At 43.0% G+C, this 23,143-nt stretch overlaps 1 protein-coding gene across 2 annotated transcripts in view; it reads right to left on the minus strand.

The window, feature by feature from the left end:
* TNS4 (tensin 4) overlaps positions 1 to 23,143 on the minus strand; it is a 53,283-nt gene that overhangs the window by 16,495 nt on the left and 13,645 nt on the right. Inside the window, exons 3-7 of one of the 2 annotated variants that reach the window (XM_015422584.1) lie at positions 8,033 to 8,474; positions 5,447 to 5,859; positions 3,889 to 3,975; positions 3,220 to 3,327; positions 462 to 557 (exon numbers count right to left, since the gene is read on the minus strand). In XM_015422584.1, coding sequence (XP_015278070.1) covers positions 462 to 557; positions 3,220 to 3,327; positions 3,889 to 3,975; positions 5,447 to 5,859; positions 8,033 to 8,474 — 1,146 coding nt within the window. Of the gene's footprint in view, positions 1 to 461; positions 558 to 3,219; positions 3,328 to 3,888; positions 3,976 to 5,446; positions 5,863 to 8,032; positions 8,475 to 23,143 lie in introns of both variants that reach the window. The other variant, XM_015422583.1, reaches the window with a different exon arrangement.

A 23,143-nucleotide genomic window follows, 5' to 3' on the forward strand; every position in this document is an offset into this window, starting at 1 on the left:
AAAATTCCCCGTCACAGCTACACTGTATATGGATCCCAGCAATACAACTTCAACTAATAATAGTAAGAAAGTGTTGTGTCTTGCCATTGACATATAATGTAAAGCTTGAAACCTCAGTCGGATTGTAATCTGGAACAACACCATTGGCTGAAGCATATACAGTAACCAAAGAAATGAAATGTAAGAGTCTGTGCTGGAGGGAAGACTAATGATTGGACGTTATCCATGTATTGTGATTGGATGTTAACTGTGTAAGGGCGTGGCTACCCCAGCCTTGGAGAGTTTAAAAGGAGCTATGCTCCACTGTTGTTTTGTGGTGTGTCATCTGTTGCTGTGTGATCTTGGGAAGTTCTTGTTCTCAAATAAAGCTGATTCACTTTGTTACTTCCTTCATTGTTGAGTTGCATACTTAACAGAAAGGGTCATGGCTTTATAATGCAGTCTTGGCACAGTTGCCTTACCAAAGTAGGGTTCTTCGTCAGCCCCTTTAAGATGAACTCCTCTGGTGGAAGACTCGATGAGGAAGTGCCTGATGCCATCAGGGCCACCATCTTCCCCTTTAAAAAAGAAACACCTAAAGCTGAAACTTTTAAACATAACTGGAGTTCTGCAAAAATTCAATTTTTAAGTGACTTTAAAAACTGGCACTCCCTTCATAGCCTTTTGTTCCTTAATCTTTCCTCATTTAGCTTCACAGGCAATGATTTCATGCTCTGAATCCTTAGAAACTTAAAGAGCTGTCACTGAGCACTGCTTTGTATATTCCTTAAAAGGGAAATGGTATAAAAAGTTTTCTTTTTGAAAAATAAGTAATTCCCCTTTCTGGATGCAGTTAAGACTAGTACTGAGGTTGCAGGTATGTCTGGGCTACACATTGAAACTAACAGAATAAGGGGAATTTGCTTCGAGAATATTTGTTCCCCTACTAGAAAATATTAGCATTTGAACGTGCATAATAGAATGCATAGAAGCTCTATCACAGAGAAATGGAACCAGATCATTCACACTGCCATCCTAAACAGAGCCACACCTTTCTAAGTTCACTGGAGGCTTCGAAGGTTTTTCACTCTGGTTTAGGATTGCAGTTAAGGGCTTATCTATGCATTGCAACGTCCTTGTGGGACCAACAGGAGGTCCTTAGCATCAGGTGTGATGGAAGTTTTCTGCCTCCCACACACATTTCCAGCTCTTTTCTGCTTGTGACCAAAGCAGCCAGGGAGGAGCTTTAGCCCTTCCCCTAGGGTTGCCAACCTCCAGGTGGCACCTGCAGATCTCCCACTATTACAGTTGATCTCCAGGTGACCAAGATCACTTCCCTTGGAGAAATTGGCTGCTTTGGAGGCTGGACTCTATGGTATTATGCCATGCCTGGCTCCACCCCCAAATCTCCAGGTATTTCCCCTCCCGGAGCTGGCTGCCCTACATCCCCTCCCCCCTGCTGTGTTCACAGTTGCAGGTCTCCTAGTGTGTTTGCTATAGGCTGCCTTGTTAAAATCATGGGGCTACAATGGAGCTCACAGCAGCTTTGCCTAGTGGTTTGGAAAATGCAAAAACAGCAGGGGGGAGAGGCAGGAAAACAGCTGGAATGTGTGTGGGAGGCTCTGGCTGAAAATTCTTTATTTCATGTGCCCTTTGGTTACTGTTATGAAATGGGGAGCTAGCCAGTTGTTCTCATTTGATTTGTTGTTAAGTTGATGCTTCAATTGGTTTTATTGTTCTATACTTAACTCCATTTATTTGTATTGTTTTCTGTATTCATTGTACTTTAAAATGTTGTAAACTGCCCTCAGTCCTGTGTAGGGAGACGGTGGAATTTGCTGCCAGAGGATGTAGTGATGGCCACAGGAATAAACAGTTTTAAAAGAAATTATGGAAGATAAGTCTATCCATGCTTACTAGATATGGTGACTGAGGGGAACCTCCATATTCAGAGGCACAAAGCCTCTGAATCCCAGAGCCAGGAGGCAACATCAGGGGAAGGCCTTGGCCTCTATGGTTTGTTGTTGGCCATCCAGAAGGACTGGTTGGCCTGTGTAAGACAGGATACTGGACTAGTTGGACGACTGGTTGATCCAGCAGGGCTCTTCTTATGTTCTTATGAAGACCTCGGCCTCTGTGCCCTGTTGTTGGCCCTCCAGAGGAACTGGTTGGCCTCTGTGTGAGACAGGATGCTGGACTAGATGGACCCCTGGTCTGATCCAGCAGGGCACTTCTGATGTTCTTCTCAGGGGAAGGCCTCTGTGCCCTGTTGTTGGCGCTCCAGAGGAACTGGTTGGCTGCTGTGTGAGACAGGAGGCTGGACTAGATGGACCACCGGCCTGATCCAGCAGGGCTGATGTTCTTATTGGTATGGGGCATTAAATAAATAAATAAAATTCCCATTACACCTCTGATGCAAAGTCCTTGTGTTTTTCCCTACTGAATATAAGAACTTCATATTGTGTAGACAGACCCGAACTGAACATAAGAACTTCATATGGTGTAGACAGACCTTAACCCTGATGCATGGACACAATTACTGTCTTCTGCACAAGGAACAATGCTGGGAGTGCTTATTTCCTACCAGAAGGTATGTCCAGAACAGTAATTTATATAGAAGCTCACAGGTAATGAGCTCCTTGGAGGATGGATTAAAGAAATCCCAATCTCTGAGATGTAAGAGTGAGGGCATACCTCTACTTTTAATTCAGAAAAGAAAACCCACTTATATTAGGGTTCATAGGGCTTTTCCACATTCTCATTTTCCTTGCTTGTAAGATCCTGTTTCTTGGGGGTGGGTGTTACTATTTTGCACATGTTTTGCTCCCTCTAGTGGTCACTTCTATATTATACCTGTTTCTGTCCAGCATATCTCCCTGCAGATTTAAACTGCAGGTTTTTATGATGGACATAAAATGGTGTAATATTCAATCGACCACTAGAGGGAGCAAAACACATGTGGAACAAAACCCACCCATTCCTGAAAGAAACAGGAACTTATAAGCAAGGAAAATTAGAATGCAGAAAAGCACATAAACTAGAATACTCCAGTACATTTTAATCTTGCTTTCTGTCCATCCCTCTCCCTTCTTTCTTGTCAACACCACAACTGAGAACCTTCAAGCACAGACATCTTCAAAACATACAAAGCCCTTCAGGTGGGGATTCAAGCCCTGCCTGATTTTGCACTAGAGGCTCTCTGAGATGAGGCTCCCTCCCAAACTAGAAAATTCTTGGTACCTGTTTTGCTGCTGGAGACTTTCATGGCCAAGCCAAAGGACCCACGGAAAGAGGTGCTATCCCGCATGATGAAAGTACCAGGGGGTTCGTCCATCAGCAGCTGAACAGCTATTAAAATACACATTGTGAGGGGAAGAAAAGATTACCCCAAAGAAGGATGTATGTCATTTCATGACTATATTTGATCTCCCTGGTATGGGGGAACAATCAGTTCAAAGAGTAGAAGCAGGAGTGAAAAACAGACAACATGACTGGAATCCCATGTGGCGTTCCAGGAATAAAGTAAGCAAGTGGGAAAAGGCCTTTCCGAAACTCACTCCCATGTCCTCCCCTGCTGGCTCTGGGCCTGCTCCACAGGGCTGGCGTGCCCTCTGTTGCACATCCCACACTCCTGGGGCTGGTCTGCCCCTTCCTCTTGTCCTGGTGGTGGTGGTGGAGGCCCCTTTGTAGGGTGTTCCCCCCTCACTCACTCACTCCCTGGCGCACTCACTCCCATGTCCTCCCCTGCTGGCTCTGGGCCTGCTCCACAGGGCTGGCGTGCCCTCTGTTGCACATCCCACACTCCTGGGGCTGGTCTGCATTTAGGCTATCACTCTGATCCAGCAAGGCAAGTTCTAATGGTCTAGATGTACTGCCTCCACCCCAATTAGTCCTTCTGCCTTATTTTACCTTGGTCCCGCGAGATGCTTGGTTTGAACCAATATTTGGAGGTGTCCAGCACAAATTTCATGGTTGTCTGGGCTTCTCTGGGACAACCTGAAACAAGAAGTAAGATAGCAGTGAAGGGGCAGAAGGTAACGAAAAAGGTAACTAGAATGCTCGGACAGACAAATCCTATTCCTTTAGGACAGATGGGATGGTGGTGGCTGAACTGGGCCCAGACACGGGGAAGGAAAAATGAATAATGTAAAAGTTGTTTGCTCTCAATATCTACCACAAATGACAGGCGAATGCATGGAAAGTGGATCAGAAGGCGTTGAGTTCTTCAGACAACATAAAATTAACTGGTGGATTTTGTGGCCACAAGAAGTTGCTTCAAGAACCAACCGTTCTGTGTGAGGACTCCAGTAAAAGGTAGCTAGTTACCTTCCTTGTTTTTGTGCATTTTACTGCCTCGTTTTATACTTTCTCCTTAAATTTCTTCAGTCAAGCTTTCCTTTTGCTTTGTTGTGTGTGAGTTACTGAGACTGATCCCAGATACAGCTTGGTTACATTACTGCACCAAGGTAGGGTCAGCCTTGACACCACCCAAGTAACTATTTGGGGTAAACCAATGGGGGTGGGTGCTGATGCTCCATAGGGCCTTGGTTGCTCCATAGGGCCTTGGTTGCTATCTGCAACATGGGAGGTGACTGGCATCCAGGGCTTGGACTGCCACCAGCACTGCTGCAGGGGTATTTGTTGTTGTTCAGTCATACAGTCAAGTCCGACTCTTCGCGACCCCATGGACCACCTCACGCCAGGCCCTCCTGTGTTCCGTCGTGCTCTGGAGTTTGCTCAATTTCATGTTCGTTGCATCTATGACACTGTCTAACCATCTCATCCTTTGCCGTGCCCTTCTTCTTTTACCTTCAACCTTTCCCAGCATCAGGGTCTTCGCCCATGAGGGCTCCCTTCTCATTTGGTGGCCAAAGTATTTGAGCTTCAGCTTCAGTATCTGGCCTTCCAGGGAACAGTCCGGGTTGATTTCTTTGAGGATTGACTGATTTGACCTCCTTGCAGTCCAGGGGATCTCAAGAGTCTTCTCCAGCACCATAATTCAAAAAAATCTATTCTTCGGCGCTCGGCCTTCCTTATGGTCCAACTCTCACAGCCATACATGACTACTGGGAATACCATTGCTTTGACCATACGGACTTTTGTTGGCAGGGTGATGTCTCTACTTTTTATTATGCTGTCTAGATTTGCATAATAAAAAGTAGAGACATCACCCTGCCAACAAAAGGGGTATGGCTGTTGTTTAAGGTGATGAACTAGCTTTGAGGAGCCCTGGCTTAGCAAGCTGATTGTTCAAGAGCGACATTTTTTTGCAGTGCACTATTATTATTAGCCTGATCTCCCCTCCCCTCCCCTCATTTGCTCACAGTTTCCTTTACTAAGCAGCTCACAATTTTATTTTCTCCCCTCCTCCCGTTTTGCTCATAATTATGTGGTTTGCAACAACGGGTGAATATGCTTGTTTTGAAACAAAGACAGCATTTCTAACCACAGCGAAGGAATGACTTACTTTCCCCAGATGACAAAGAAGTAAGCGAGCTCTCTGAAGAGGTCTTGCTGGGACTGCCAATGCCTGAAACGGTGCCAGAGCTTGGTGGGGGTATCTTCTGTTGGAAAGAACCCTGGTGAACCTTGGAAGGTTTTGCAGACATCTCGCCATGTTCAAGACAGCCATTGACGAGCAAAATGGGGGTGGGGTGTGCGGAGTTTGCAATGGGAGAAAGAGGAGCAGGTGGGGTATGTCCCTTCTGGAATGATGGTGGTACCGGAGAATTCACTTTCGGGGAGGAGGTGACAGTGGAGTTGAAGCCCTCTGAGCCTCGTGTGCCAATGGAAGAGGCACTCATGGAGCCAACAGAAGAGTGACTTCCCATTGACCTGGTTAGAGGGGTGTCAGGTTCATTGCTGGGCAACGACTGAGTGCTGCTGCAGAAAGAGAAAAGTAAAGCACAAGATTGGAGAGAGATCAGTATGATAACTGAATACTAAATATTAAAATCATAACGAACATTTACAGTATTTATTTATTTTCTTTATCGATAGCCCTCCTCTCACCCCAACAGGGACCAAAACCAACATACATCATTCTCCTTTCCTTCATTTTATCCCTCCTGTGAGGTAACGTAGGCTGAGAGTATGTGACTGGCTAAAGGTCACCCAGCAAGGTCTCCCAGCAAGCTTCCATGGCACCAGCAGGATTTGAACCTGGATTTCCCAGATACTAGTCTGACACTTAAACCACTACACCATGCTGTCTTTTGCTGATCAGGCCTGTAGTGGTGGCACTCAGGCAGGCTAACGGGCTCGGCAGCTGCTTGTGGGGGGGAAGAGAATCCTTCAGAGGCACAGAAGCTATGGACATCAGGCATCTTGAGGCCTACCTGACCCCTTAGGAGTAGGGTTGCCAACCTCCAGGCAGTGGCTGGAGAGCTCCTGCTATTACAACTGTTCACCTGGAGAACATGGTCACTTTGGAAGTTGAACTCTGTGGCATTCTATTACATTGAAGTCCCTCCCCAAACCCCGCCCTCCTCTGGCTCCACTGCCAAAATCTCCAGGCGTTTCCCAACCTGGAGCTGGCAACCCTACTTAGGAGGTTACAGGGAAGCTGCAATTCCCCCCCCCCCCATCTTGGAAGAGACTGTTTTTAATCTATTGATTTGTATGGTATTTTATTATGATTTCAACTTAATCTAAATTATCTATTGTTCTTATCCTGTTGTGAACTGCCCTGAGCCCTGCCCACGGGGAAGGGTGGTCTAAAATCTCCACCACCACCACCACCACCACCATCATCCCAATGTGCTGGGAGTTATGCCACCCAGGAGCAGTTATCTGAAGTGCTGGATTATGAGAAATTCTACCCTGACCTGGAAAGCCCAGGGAAGCTCGATTTTGTCAGATCTTGGCTGCCAAGGAGGGCCGACTCTGGCAAGTACTTCGATGGGAGACCTCCTTGAAATACCAGCGATGGGAGGCGGGGGCAGGCTTTACTCAGCCACCTCTTTGAATATCCTCCAGGCCCCCAGTGGGGTCAGTCACCAGAGGTTGCCATGACTTCCAGGTGTGTGCGCATACACACACAAAATACCAAAAAGAAAAAGCCATGCAGATTGCAAGAGATTCTCTTCATCTGCCAGTTGGCTGGCCTTTGCTCTGGCCTGGCCTCCACTAATAAATCCTAACTTCTCTGAGCATTAGGCGTGGTCGGATTATTCAACTGCTTAAGATGCAGAGGAGGCGTGGAATCACTTGCTCTCCAAGGAGGTGAACTACTGTATGAAGCTTCACTCTAGGCTGACCTCCCTTCAGTCAGGCGACATGCTCATATTGATGATTCATGCAGAAGCAATGGATTCTGATAATGGCTTAGGGTGAAGAGTGATTCCAGTCTTTGATCAAAAGTAGCTGGACTTGTATCGGCTGGCTGAGAATGGTACTAATGCATAGTGAAGGATGAGGGGGCTACACTGTGCAGGAAAACGGGGAGAATCTGTGGGGTTATAAGGGGGGAGAGTGCTCTCTTTTTAGGCACTGACTGACAGGATGGGAATTTAGAGCTGGAAGAGGCTGAACAAAGATCACGCATTTCAACATGTTTATAAAATGCAACTTGCAGGTTTATGCAGCCTCAGTTTGCCCTGGACCGTACGGGGAGGAGATGGAAGGGTTAAACTTCCAATCGTCACTCAGTTTGATGATTTGAAAACAGCTCCCCCACTCTGCTGTTAGCATTTTAAAGGGAAAATAGATGTTTTTAATGACCACATCTTTTTTTTTTCCAGTCAAAATGCTAACTACAAAATGAGGGAGACTGCTTGGAACAGTGAAACTGACTGGAGGCTGAAGGGTTGAACTGTCTCTCCCTTCCTTGTACAACCCTGAGGCAAACTGAGGCTGCATGAAGTTCCAATTTGCATTTTATGGCTGAGACTATGGACCGCCCTCCCTCCTGCAGCTGCTTTTAGATTCACATTGGCTTCTGAAGTCCCTGCAGCACATGGATAGTCTTATTAAAATGAAGGGGCAAATGGGGTGTTGACTTCCAGAAGCACAAGTCAGAATCCTCAGATGAGTCCCAAACAAAAACTTTTACCTTCCCAGAATGTAACTGGTATCCGACCCAGGACTTGTTGAAAGTACAGATGCCTCGCTGCACCGCTGCTGTATCTTCCCAAACTGAGAAGGCTTCAGAAAGTTCTCAAAGCCCGGTGAGGTAGCCAGGATAGAGTTTGACCCACTGGTGGCAGCGTTGTTCACATTCTGCTTTGGAATGGAGATGCTCGCAGATGCTTGAAAGGGCACTGGTGATTGTCTCTCTGTGGGCTGGAAGTGTTGGGTGCCTCTGAGGTTGTTACTGCATAAAGAAGTAGTGTGATCTCTAAGGTTGGAGTTATCTACAGGGCTTTGTCTATGGAGCAACAGTCGGTTATGGTTTGGGGGAGATACCGAGAGCGGAGTTCCAGAAGGACTTGCTGAATTCTGCAAGGACTCAGTGCATTTTGTTCTGGTGGGTGACATTTCAATGTATTTTATGTCTGATTAAAGAAAAACACAAAGAAAAATAAACTCAGAAGCATAACATTAACAGACATACTGGTCAAGGGTCAACCCTAGCCTGCTCTCATAGGGTGATTCCACACTAGACCTTAAATCCAGGTTCAACCCTACCCCCGAACTTACATTCTACACTACATTCAAGTTCACCCCTGTAATTATCTCGGGGTATTTTTACATTCTACACTACACTCGAGTTCACCCCTGTAGTTATCTCAGGGTATTTTTTGTTTCCACATTACATTGAGGTCACCCCGGTTTCGCCCCACACTTGCTGTTACAGCCAGGGATAGATGCAAGGTATTGTGTCGTGAGTTGGATCCAAGTGTGGAAAGGACCATAATGAGCCCTATTCACAATCCAAGTACAGTGTATGCTAGATCTCTCTTTATACACGTGCTGAGTAATTGTTATGTTGCATTCTATACATATACAGCTGACTGTGTGACTTAAACCACACATTTTCCTGGGTACTGGTCTCTGGTTTCATTTGTAATATGCTGTAACATATGAACAAAGATAGTATCTATCCAGCACATATTTATCCCACCTTTTCTTTAAAGGGATCAGGGCAGTGTGCATGTTTTACCCTTTAATCCTCACAACAACCATGTGAGGAAGGTCAGGACAAAGGAATGGGGGTGACTGGCTCAAGGTCACCTGATGAATTTCATGGCTGTAGGGGTGGGCATCTGAACCTAAGTCTCCCAGGTTTCAGTCCAACATGCTAACAACTACACCACACCATGTTTCAGAAGTGGCACATGTTATAATAGTATTACTTATATACCCAAGTCCCTCTGTGCAGATCAAAAAATCCTTGGCACAGGGCCACACATGGGTACGGTACAGATTTCCCCAAACCTGAGGAACACCTAGGTTAATAGAAAAATACAAAATGTTTAAAAAGCAAAAATAAAAGGAGGGGGAGTAGATTAGGGGCTTGACTTTGAGCACAAAGATCTGGGTTCAGTTCCTTAATTAGAAAAGGAAGGGTAGGTTTTTATACCCCGCTCTTCTCTACTTTAAGGAGTCTCGAAGCTGTTTACAATCGCCTTCCTCTCCCCACAACAGGCACCTTGTGAGGCAGGTGGAGCGGAGAGAGTCCTGAGAGAACCATGACTGGCCCAATGTCACCCAGCAGGCTTCATGTGGGGGAGTGGGGAATCAAACCCCACATAGTCCACTGCTCTTAACCATGACACCATGAAGTCTCTGGCGGCACAGTCATAGACAGAGTCACACCTTTCTAAGCCCTGTGACTCTGTTTAGTACTGCACGGTGGGTACTTTTGGCTATTCATACTCCCTTTCTCTTGCTTTATCACTCAGACTGGCCTGCTTCACAGGATTGTTGTGAGGATAACATGGAAAAGAGGAGAACCATGTACAGGGGTCATTTCCTGTGGCAGCGCACAGGAGTGGAGTTCCAGCAGTAAGGAGCCCAGGGGGTGGGCACATGCAACAAGCCCCACCCCCCGCTCCCAGCAGCCCTCAGTCGAGCCACAAGGAGCAAGAAGCAGCCAGGTAAGTTGCAGAGCCCCCCCCCGGCCCGCCTTCAGGTACAAGCTCTCCCTCCTCTGTGAGGACAGATCTGCACGTGTCCCCCCCCCAATAGCTAGCAATCCCAAACAGTCCAGTGGAGCCTGAGCGGTGGGTGTTGCCTTCTGACACACTTCCGGTGATGTCAGGGGGTGTGGCATATGCAAATAAGTTATGCTAACGAGTTATGCTAATGAGCTCCTGCACCTCTTTTTCTATGAAATGACCCCTGACCGTGTATACTGTCCAGAGTCCTTTAGAGGAGGAGGAGGATAAAAATATGACAGCTGTCAATGAACAACGTGAAACGCCCATTGCTTGGCACATGGTTTGCATGCAAGATGGTTCCCAGGTTCAGTCTCTGGCAGTTCCATTTAAGGGGGATCTGAAGGTGCAGGGCTGGGGGGGGGGACCTCCCGCCTTGTCCTCTTCGTTAAGCCTCTCCCTGATCTGCAAGGCAAGCATGGCTTGCTACATCAATTCCTCCCTGTGATCTTTTCAGAGCCCGCTGCTTGTTGGCACCCGCAGGAAAGGGCGAGGCACACGCTTCATTTCCTTTCCACAATGGCCCTGTCTGTACCTGACTCCAGATGAAAAGTATCTGGCTGCTCCCAGGGAGCACATCAGAGGCGAGCACCAGGAGATTGTGCAATGGCCAACCTCAGTGCCATTTGGCTCCAGCAAGGCAGTGATCTCACACACAGACCTTTCAAAAAAAAGACGGGAAGAAGAAGAAGAAGTTGTTCCCACCCTTCACTACCCGAAGGAGTCTGAGAGCAGCTTACAATCTCCTTCCCCTTCCCCTTCCCCTCCCCACAACAGACACCCTTGTGATGTAGGTGGGGCTGAGAGAACTCTTTAGAGGACTGCTCTAGAGAGAACAGCGACTGATCCAAGGTCCCCCAGCTGGCTGCATGTGGAGGAGTGGGGAATCAAACCTGGTTCTCCAGATTAGAGTCCGTTGCTCTTAACCACTACACCAAACTGGCTCTCGACTAGCCACATTAGTCTGTCTGTAGCAGTAGAAAAGAGCAAGAGTCCAGTAGCACTTCAAAGACTAAAAAAACATGTGGCAGGGGTATCTGAAGAAGTAAGCAGTGCCCCACGAAAGCTCTGGCTTTGCCACTTATTTTGTTAGTCTTTAAGGTGCTCCTGGACTCTGGCTCTTTTATACACACACACACACACACACACACACACACCATGGCTCTTTTTGTAGCAGGAACTCCTTTGCATATTAGGCGACACACCCCTCATGTTCTACACTTCTCTCTCTCTTTCTCGCTCTCTCTCTCTCTCTCTCTCTCTCTCTCTCTCTCTCTCTCTCTCTCTCTCTCTCTCTCTCTCTCTCTGAAGCGATAGATGCCTTTTAATCTGCACAGCCAATCAGAAGCCCTGCTGGGCAAAAGCCCCACCTAGCTCCACCCACTTTCTAAAAGCATTTGGCGACCACCAGGAAAGGTGTTGGCGGCCACCGTGACGCCCACAGGCACCACATTGAGGATCCCTGGTTTACATCATTCTCCCTTCCTACATTTTATCCTTGTAAGGCAGGTTAGGTGGAGAGAAAGTAATTTGTCCAAGTGAGGCAATCAGGTGAGCTGCCTACCATGGCAGAGTGGGGATTTGAGCCTGAGTCTCTCTGATCTAGATCCAACACTCTGATCACTCCTCCATACTGGTCACACATGATGTGCATTCGTGTAGGTAAAACTGCAGCTGCTGTCTCCAACACAGAGGTGTGCAAGAGAAATCCTTTCTTCTTGTCCGATTGCATGCACGAATGTGCACACCCTCTATAAACAATGCCATGCACGTGTATTTTGTGAATGGGAATAACTACCAAAAAGTTTAAACAAAATACACATTGTGTGTGACTAATGCCGTCCTGTTATATAATATGGTTCTCCCTTTAGGTGACAGCATGACATGGTCATTGATGAGGAACAATAGGTATTGATGAGCAATTGGCTCTTCCCAGCCCCTGGAGCGCACATTACAGCCACCTGCCAGTTTTCCTTTGGCAGAATTGCGCAGGGAGAGCTGGACAGTTCTCATCCTTTAAAGGTTGCCCTGAACTTCTGACCCTGAGAAGTTTGAAGAGCAGCCCTGGCTCAATAGCAGGGCATCTGTTTTGCATGCAGCAAGTGGGGTGTGTGTTTTAGGTGGGCATTGGCAAGATTCCCCATTGGCAGTCAGTCTGTTCTAAAGGGCACCTTCCTCGTCAGCTAACACGAGAAGGCAGCTCTTGAGAACAGCAAGCTGGGGAAGAATGTGATTGGTGAGCTCCTCCTGCCTTTTGCCATTGATGTGTAAAACCTCCGAGCTTCTTCTAGCAGATGAGGAAGTTCCCTTGCGAAAGCTCCACCTGAGTGCCAGACCGCTAGACCACGAAGGATGCTCTGCTTGCTGGTGCCACTCATCTTATTGCCCTGAACTTCTGACCCTGAGAAGTTTGAAGAGCCGCCCTGGCTCAATAGCAGGGCATCTGTTTTGCATGCAGAAACCTCCCCCCTCCTGCATCTCAAAGGGATCTGGTAACATGGTAAGTGATGTCAAAGAGCTCCTAGAGGAGAGGTGTCAAACTCATTTGTTACGAGAGCCAGATCTGACATTAATGTCACCTTGTGGGGCCAGGCCATGTGTGCCATAAAATGTAATGCCAGGTAAAGGGAGATATAAACTTTATAAAGGACACGGGCAAACCCAATTAACAATATTCCTGCTCTGACCTGGATAGCCCAGGCAAGCCCAATCTCGTCAGATGTCAGAAGCTAAGCAAGGCTGACCCTGGCAAGCATTTGGATGGGAGACTGCCAAAGAATACCAGGGCAGGGGCAGGCTATATCAAGCTACTTCTCTGGAGGTCCTCCATGTCCCAGTAGGAATTGCCAGAGGTTGCCATGACTTTCAGGCATACGTACACATGCACACAAACATAAAAAAACCAACATAAAGGGAAAAAAGACCAACAATATTCTTACATTGCTTGCATATTGATATATTTTCCCTGTTTGCTTATGACCTGGTGGTCTACGAGTATTAATAAAAGACTGAGATTGGACTTCAAATTAACAATATTATTTTTTTACTCAAAATACAAACATGCTTAAAACATTAACACTCTTTTTTAACCATTAACTTTTTATTAAGATTTCTGATAAGTCGTTACAACATTAAAATAACAGTAACTTTCAATATTTCTTTTTTTTAAGTACCCGAGGGTACCTTTTTATTATTTTTTCCATTATATACTACAGACATACAAACATACATACAAACAACCCCCAACTACCCCCCACAACATATAACATATAACAAGAGACTTTATTATTTCTTCTGCTTATTAAATTTCTAAATTCATTATCTATTTTACTAAGCTTATCTCCTCAAGGTCATCTTACAAAGATGATCAGGTCAGACAGAGGAGTAAAACAAGGATGTATTTTGGCATCTCTTTTATTTAATATTTACATTAATGATATGGTACAGTTTTTGCACAAACTTGAATTCCATCCTCCAAAACTTGCAGATAGACATATTTCAATTTTACTATTCGCAGATGATGCTGTCCTGCTTTCTAGGACCCCTAAGGGACTTAAGAGAGCTCTGTGTGCTCTTTGGCAGTACTGCAGTCAGAACTGCTTAGAGATAAATTACACGAAGACTAAAATAATGGCTTTTGCCAACAAGCCTAGGGTGTTTAACTGGGTCATTGACTCTTGTCCCATTGAGCAAGTTCGCTGCTATAGATATCTTGGAGTTATATTTCAGTCGTCTGGTCATATGAAAGGCCATGTTGATTACCTGTCAGCCAATGCGAAGAAAAGTGCTGGAGCTATTCAGAAGTTCTTTTGGTCCAAAGGAGGTCGCAACTTAGAAGCTGCCATTAAGTTATTTACTATAAAAGTTTTACCCCAATTATTATATGGAGCTCCTTTGTCCCTCCTGGCAAATTTGACCTTACTTGAAAGAACGCAATCGAAATTTTTAAGAGCTATTTTTCAAGTTCCACCAAGTGTTTCAAACGCTGCAATCCGCTTAGAGGCTGGCCTGGTCACGGTGGAGGCAAGATTGTGGATTGCTGCATTTCATTATTGGTTAAAACTGATTTTCTTATCCACTGGCCTTTCCCATACTATGATGCAAGACAACTTTGTTCCCTTATGGCGGAAACAGATAGAAGATAAACTGGTTTGTTATGGTTTTTCAAAACAATTTATTCTGTCCTTGGGACATGAGCAGGCTAGATCAGTTCTAAAACAAAGAATACTAGATGTTGAACGACAGATGGACGTGAGTAGGATTAGGAGCCCTGTATTTGATGTAAGTACACTTAATAAGATAACTTTGAGATCTTATATCAAATATTTAGACATTTGCAACCACAGAAGAATTTTTACCCTATTAAGATACAACGCCTTACCCTCAGCCATAATGGAGGCAAGATATACTAGAACACAGAGGAAAAGTTGTATATGTGGGTTGGGAGCTGACGAAACATTGGAACATGTAATTTTTGATTGTATTATATATCAAAACATTAGGGAAGATTTGATCAAGCCCATAGTTAATTCCTTTCCAGGTCGTAATAGAAGCATACTTTTGTCAACTATGCTGGCAGGGGATAACCAAAAGCTGACTAGGATGGTTGCCAAATTTGGTTGGTTGGCATACCAAACTAGGAAAGAAATAAAGTACAGATAGGCCTAAATCTAATTTCTGATCTTAATATTGATTTTATCATGTCTGTATTTTAACACTTTTAGATTCTTATTTATAATTTTAGATGCCATAATATTTTATAATTTTATTGCTCCCTTATCTGTACTTATCTGTCTTCTATTATACTGGTCTATGACCGTAATAAAGGCTTGTTGTTGTTGCTCCTAGTTCATTGTATTAAGCAGAGGGGAACTGGTAATCCCATTTCCCAAACTTCCAAGCAGCAATGGACACTCTTGAGCATGCTCAGGGGACTCTCGGAACAGAGAGACCTTTAAAGATAAGGATGCAGTCATAGATGTAGCCCTACGTATTAGCTCTCACAGCTGCTACCCCATTTGCCAGTGTAAGGAGAATGTAATGGGAGAATTTATACAATAAAATCTTATATATTTTCTTTATAACTGTATTTTTTGCTGTTAAAACAGTTTCTTCCAGTTTAGTTATTTTATTATTAAAACCTAGTTTCTTATCCTTCAAATATATTGATTCCAGTTGCGCTTTCTTCCACCCGGATAATTGTTCTGGTAATTTCAGATTGTCTTTTTTATCCAAAATGTCCTGGTATCTTAACAATTCTTCTCCCACATATACATTAGGTAAGGTAAATGCCTCTAAAGGTATAATCAGTCTTGATCTTTTAGTATAAAAGTTTTTATGTATAGGGTCCCAAACCTTTAATAATGCTGCTCTCAGCCAATGCTGTTTAAAATATTTTTGAGGGCCTGCTTTTTCATACCACAAAAAAGCATTCCATCCTAGCAGTAAATAATGGCCCTCAATTTTTAAAAGTCTTCTAAATCTAAAAATCTTCTAAAGTAATCCATTCTTTAATCCATACTAATGCTGCAGCTCTATAATACAATAACCAATTCTGTACTCCAAACCGTCCTCTTTCTTTTACATCGTGTAGCATTTTCAATCTTATTCGTGCCCTCTTCCCTTGCCATATAAACTTAGATGTCATCTGGTCTAAGTCTTTAAACAAGTTTTGATTTTGTAGTATCGGAATAGTTTGAAAGAGAAACATCCATCTAGGTGAAATATTAATTTTTATTGAAGCAATTCTCCCCATCATGGAAAGTTGCAGATTTTTCCAGTTGTCCAAGTCTTGTTTAGATTTTTGTGGCAATACTTTATAGTTGTCTTCATAGAGTGTACTACATTTATTTGTGACCATAATTCCTAAATATTTAGCTTTTTTTACAATCTAACATCTTGTAATTTCTTGTAACTTTTCTTTTTGTTTGTCGTCCAAGTTCTTAGTTATAATTTTAGTTTTTTCTATATTTATTTTGAAACCCGCCACAGCTTCATACTCTTCAATCTTGTCCTTCAGGACTCCTGCTGCTTGTATTGGGTTTTCAAGTATTAATGCCACATCATCTGCAAATGCTAGTATTTTAAAGCGTTCTTTCTTCACTTGAAGTCCAGTTATTTTACTCTCTTTTCTGATGGCTTCATTAATAACTTCCAGTACCATAATAAACAAAAGTGGGGATCCTTTCCTCGTAACCTTCTGGATCTCAAAATTATTTGAAAGTTCTCCATTGACCATAACTTTTGCCTGTTGTTCACTGTATATTGCTTGAATCATAGTAATAAAGCTTTCTCCTGCATCTAGCATGCGAAGCGTCTCCAACATGAAGGTCCAGTTAACATTGCCATCTACTTCTCATGGTGTAGTTCATAGTATTCTAACACATTCATCAATATTCTCAAGTTATTCCTCATTTGTCTCTTAGGTAAAAATCCTGACTGATCCTTATTATTTCCACTAATATTTTTTCAGCCTCTGCACCAGAATTGATGCAAAAATCTTATAGTCCACATTTAACAGTGATATCAGTCTATAGTTTTTCATTTCCTTCTCATCTAAGTTTTGTTTATGAATCAAAGAAATATTTGCTTCTTTCCACATATCTGGAATTACGCCTTGTTCTCTCGCCATGTTACATATATCCTTAAAGGTTAGTGCAATCTGCTCTTCAAAAATATGGTAAAATTCTATCGAAAGTCCATCTGGTCCCGGAGCTTTCCCTCTATTTTGCCTCTTTATTGCCTCAACCACTTCCATCATTGAGATTTGTTGGTTTAATATTTTTCTTTGTCCTTCTGTAAGTTTTTGCAATTGATATTTTTCTAAATAACTTTTAATTTTATCCATACTCACTGTTGTTTTCCCATATAACGCTTTATAATATTCCTCCATAGCTTTTTTGATTTCTTCACTTCTATAGATTTCCTTCCCTTCTTTTCTCAAGATTTTTAAAAAAAGTTCTTTCCTTCTGTTGACTAATTTTATAGGCCAGCCATCTAGTCAGTTTATTAGCATTTTCAAAAAAGTTTTGTTTTGCAAAGTATAGTTTCTTTGCTATCTCCTCTTTCAGTAAACAGCTCATCTGATGTTGTAACATTTTTAGTCTTCTTTTTGCTCCATCATTATTCACTTTAGACATCATGATATTCTCTTGTATATTTATTTGTTTTTTCAAGTTCTCATACCTTTGTTTCCTTTGCCTATTTATTTTTGCTGCTTCTTGAATTAATAATCCTCTAGAAAATGCTTTCATTGCATCCCAAATCACTTTCAATAATGTCTCTTGTTTTTTATTCTCTTTAAAGAAGACTGTTAATTCTTCCTTCATTTTATTTACAAAATTATGGTTTCTTAAGTTTCTTAAGTTCATGGTCCATCTGCTTCTCTTCCCAGTTGTTTGCAACTCCAAATATAATGGTTTATGATCTGCATATGTTCCTGCCTGTATTTCTACCTCCAACATATCCTTAACCATTACTGTTGAAATCGATATCATATCTATGCGTGACCATGAATCATGTCTGGCCAAATAATATTTAAATTGTTTCGTAGAATAATTCCTTATTCTCCAAACATCTACCCAATTTAATTCAGTCAGCAATTGTTCTAGATTTTTTTTTTGGGCATTTCTATCCTTCTTTTCTTCTCCTCCCCGCCTGTCTGTTTATCCTTTTCTTCATAAAAGATTGTATTAAAATCTCCCAGTAAACAAATATTTTGGCAGTCCTGTCCAACAATAGATTTATGGAGTTCCTTATAAAATTTCTCTTGGTCTTGATTTGGTGCATAAATATTTACTACCAAAATCTTTTTCTCTTGATTTTGTATTTCCACCATCAAAATTCTCCCATCATCTGAAGCATAAACTTTTTCGGGGAATAAGTTTTCTTTAACTATTATTGCCACTCCCCTCTTCTTTTCCCTCTTGTCTGAGGCTACGAATGTTTTCCCTAATTTTTTATTTAGCAAATATTTCTCATCTTTTTCACGAATATATGTTTTTTGTAAACAAATTATATCCAATTTCTGTTAACCTAATTGGTGGAAGATCCTTCTTCTTTTTTGTGGTCCATTCAATCCATTTACATTTACTGAGAGTATTCTAAGTTTCCCTTCATCCATTGTTCTTGCTATTCTGTTGGTGCCTTTTCACCTTTGTCCAGTGCCGCGTTCCAATTGGAAATTTCCTTCATACAACCTGACTTCTCTTTAGGATTAAGATTGGCTTCTGCTCCTTCCACCTGTAACTCTTCTTCTTTACTCTCCCCTTCCTCCTCTTCTTCTCCTTCCTCCTCCTCTTCCATTCCAAGTTCTTCCCCATATTTTCCTAGAAAGTCTTCCGCTTTAAAGGTAGATGTGATCCAGTATTTTTTTCCCTTGATAGGTAAAAACCATGCCCTTTGGGAGTAACCATCTGTATTGAATATCATTTTTCTTCAGTAGCCATGTTAATTTAGAATATTCTCTTCTTTTTTCCCTTACCCTCCATGGGATTTCCTTCAAAATTTTATTTCAGTTCCATCTTTCACTAATGGTTTCGCATTTACTTCCCTCAATACTTTGTCCCTTACCATCCTCGTATAGAAGTGTACTTGTATTTCCCGTAGAACTTTTATCTGTCTTGCATACACTGAATTCATTCTAAATGCTTGATCAAACTCTTTTTCCACTTCATCTTTTCCCATGTCCATATGGTCTGCCAGTAATTCAGCCATCTTCCCTGGAAGGTCTTCATCTTTTCCCTCTGGAATGTTCTGGAATGTTCTGGAATCTTAACAGGTGGAATTTTTCCACCTGCAGTTGTATAAGCTCTTGTTCATAATCCCGTTGTTTGTCTTCCATCCTTCTTGTGTCCTCTTCCACCGCTTTCATCTTCTTCTCTGTCTTCTCATTGTTTTTCTTCAGCTCTGCTATGTCCTTTGAATTTTCAGCCACCTGTTTTTGAATGGCTTGCATACTATTTGTGAATTGTTCTGTGATTTGTGTTATTTGTCTTAAAGTTTGGTCCATCTGACCTTTGATTGGATCTACTGCCTTGATGACCATGTTCTGCATTTCTTGTTGCACTGATGCTGCTAATTTACTAACAGTCACCCCCCCGTCCCTGGTGAAGATTGTGTAGTCTTGGCAGTGTGAACAGTTTTAACAGATGACATTTTGCTGATTGTTCTCTGAGCTTTATACAAATTCTAACCTATTTTACTATTGTCTATTTATTTATTGTTTTTTTTCCATCTGGCTGACTTCCCAGAATCTGTTATCTCCGTGTTATGTTTTAGGCCCAATTCTGGTTCACTGCCCAGTGCTGGAGAGTCGCCAGTATCCCTTGGCCACACGCCTAGCTTTGTTATTATTTGTTCCAAGCAGTTCCATACGCAACCACGCTCCATTGGGGGGGGGGAGTCAGTTTTAAAACCATCAATAATCAATTATAGTCAATTATGGACATAGCAAGCACTTTTAGTCTTTATTAAATTTCCAGATGGGCTCTACCATTTCACCCCACTAATTATAATGGGCCTCCTGCCCCCCTCCTGATGGAGGGAAAAATTGAGATCGAAGAAGATTTTTGGGGGGCTTGCTCGCTCTTTATACATCCACAAATAATATCTACCATAATTCCAATACTTCTCTTTAAAGTCTCTCTTCCTCTTGCACTCCTTTTAACAGTTTGTTGGTATTTTGCCCAGCTGTTCCCCTCTACTCTGCCAAAACATCACCACAGTTGGAAAGTTCTCCGGTTCTGGCTAGTTAAGTAGAATTGGGGAGATTTTTCCAATCCATTAGGGGCTACAGATGCGACACTCTTTGCTTTGAGAACACAGAACAGTTTCCTTCACTCACGTTTATGTGCTCAATTTAAAATCCACTTATCAGTCTCGTTGCTCGTGGTAGCAACAGCTCTACTCACTGCCGCGAGCTTCTTCCTCCGGATTGCTTCAAGGTGAGCTAATGAGGTCTCCCAGTTAGTTGCCTTCTCACCAGGACCTCAGCTCAAGCCCTCTGCCCCCCATTGCTCCTCTCCCGGAGCGTGGGGTGGTCTCTGATTGTTCAGAGATCCTTTAAATCTGAAGAAACGAATGGTTGCTCAGAGCTCAGCTCTCAAGCAGCCGTCGGCGCTGTGCTCTCCCACACATCTCAATATTTCAAAGTACAATGAATAATATTTCAAAGAGGGGTACCATTATAACTTTTGAAAACTATAGAGCAGTAAGTCTTAGTATCTAAAAAGAACTAAATTTAGAATTGTCTTAAGGTAATACTATATGTTACAGTGCTTAACTCAGTGGTACACAACCAGTGTTATGTATGTATTTGTAATATGAGGAACATGATATCTACCTGTATAGTAGTTTGAGATATATCTGATTATATGGTTGGATGTCATTTTCAGTTATCATTTCGAAGAAGGGTAGCCATTTTGCAGAGAAAAGCATCGACCAATCTCCTAAAACGTTAACACTCTTAACAGCATTTCCTTATAGTCTCTCTCCGATGCCCTTCCTCCCACTTCCAATGTCCATTACTCATTAGCACTGGGACAGTACGCAGGGGCATAATGAAATGAAGGTCATCTGGCAATGAATGAAGGTAATGACCAGTTGCTTGTGGGCTGAATAAGATCCCTGGATGGGCTGGTTCCGGCCCACGAGCCATATGTTTGACACCCCTGTAGAAGCCCTGAGATCCTGGAAGCCCTGTTTGTAAGTTACAATGAATGCATGTAGATCCTGCATGTATATGTGTGCATCTGTTTGCAAGACAGAGCCAACACATGTCCACTTTACAAATGAAACTAAGGACTACTACCCTGGATATATGTATGATAAACCCCATGTTCAGCTACACATACACTGAATATAACATGAGAATTACTCAATACCTGTATAAAGACACTGTACATGGAAGTTGTAAGTTGTGAACAGGTCTACTGGGTTGTTGCCAACTGGAGTAGACAGTATGACTTCGATACACCACTGGTCTGACTCAGTTTAAAGCAGCTTCAGCCCTGACCTGGATAGCCAGGCATGCTGGATCTTGTCAGATCTTGGAAGCTAAGCAGGGCTGACCCTGGCAAATACTTGGAAGGGAGATCTCCAAAGAATATCAGGGCTGGGAGACAGAAGCAGGCTATATCAAGCCACTTCTCTGAATGTCCTCCATACCCCAGTAGGAGTTGCCAGAAGTTGCCGTGACTTCCAGGCACAGGCACACACACACAAAATGCAAAAATACAATTTAAAAAGTAACTTCATGCCTTCATGAGATGAAGCAGGAGCAGAAAGCTTTCATGATTGCCTTTGGGCAGAATTTCTAAGCATTATTATCTATTTTACACAGTAAGAAATCAGAAAGATTGAGTTTACATATAACACGTTTGAGATGTCTGCTAAACATTAAATTAGTACCATAGAAGTCTCTTCTTGGCTTGTTCATCTGACACCACTGTGGTGAAAGGTAATGGCCTGTAACCGCATGGGTGTAACAGATCATGTTGGTCTTGGGCATGGAACGGGCAAGGATGAAATGCCAATTCAGGTGCTTTGTTTCCTGACTGGATTGAAATAGGCTTGAGACAAATAAATTATACTTTTCAGTGTGCTCCGTGGCTCTGAATACCATGCCAAACCATCTTAATGAGGACTCCGTGGTCATGTGCAAATTAGCAGGGAGTGGTTCTGAAGAATAATTCTTGTTTATCACAAGTATTTTAAAAAAAGAAGAGCTTGGAGTCTGTATACCACAAAGATTAGATATATGTACAGAGTTCATTCCAAAACAATTCCTCTTCATTCCTCAGTCCTGTAGGATATTTTTGTGTACATGCTCAGTTCCCATAGAGAGGGAGTGGGGAATTACTATGCTGGTCTAATTGGGTTGCCAGGTGCATGCCTGGAACCCCTGGTAATCTTCGGGGAGCCAGGCATGGAAAAAAAGGATCTCCTGGAATCACAGCTGGTCTCCACATTACAGAGATCAGTTCCCCTGGAGAAAATAGCTGCTTTGGAGAGTGGACACTATATGGCTTTGCAGGGGTTGGATGGGTGGGGTTGGGGAGAGGAGGGACTTCAATGGGGTATAATGCCATAGAGTCCAACTTCCAAAGCAGCCATTTTTCTCCAGGCGAACTGACCTCTGTTGCCTGGAGTTCAGTTGTAATTCCAGGAGATCTCCAGCCACCACCTAGAGGTTGGCAACACTATGCCAAGCCCTCATAGAGGCTCTCTAGAAATCACGTGCCCTCCCACTAGATGCCAATGCTCCTAAACCTAGACCCACTAAGCAGGGAAAGGTGGTCTAGAAATAGTTTTATAATACTTCTTGAAGCCTTATATTTGTTTAGAAAAAGCAACTAAGGCATAACCTGATAGCAATCCACACGATTATTACAAGATTACTAACCTAGTTACATTTAGAAGACCCTGTACAATGATGCCATTTAGACAGGATTTCCCACCAAGTTGTGCTTCTGCTGCTTGCATGGATTATGGAGGAGTGGACTGGAAGTGACTGCTGTTCTTGATAGTTTATTATTTTAATTGCTTTGCATGTGCAGAAGCGCATTGCTTTTATGATTTTAATTGCTGTGCCTTTTTATTGCATCTTGTGAAACAAACAGAGGTTATGATCAGTGTTGAGATGGTAGGGCTTTTTCACATCCTCATTTTCCTTGCTTGTGTGTTCCTGTTGCTTTAGCACAAAAAATTGCAGTTTACGTCTGCAGGGAGATATGCCAGACAGAAAGTGATGTAATATCGAATCAACCACTAGAGGGAGCAAAACACCAGTAGAACAGACTCCCCCCCCCCCCCCCCGTTCCTTTAAAAAACAGGAACACACAAATAAGGAAAATGAAAATGCGGAAAAGCTTGGTAGTTAGAGAGACTTTTCTCCCAATTTTGTAATATGAGAACTCATGATCAGCCATCCAATGAAGTAGGTTCAGGACAGATATAAAGCAAGATACTCTGTAGAGATGCATAATTAATTTGCAATGATCACTGCAGATGTGGTGACAGACATGTGCTTAGATGGTCCCAAAATGGATTAGCCGGATTCACAG

This window comes from Gekko japonicus, unplaced genomic scaffold, assembly GCF_001447785.1.
Source record: "Gekko japonicus isolate JY-2015 unplaced genomic scaffold, Gekko_japonicus_V1.1 scaffold1613, whole genome shotgun sequence".
Lineage (NCBI taxonomy): Eukaryota > Metazoa > Chordata > Lepidosauria > Squamata > Gekkonidae > Gekko > Gekko japonicus.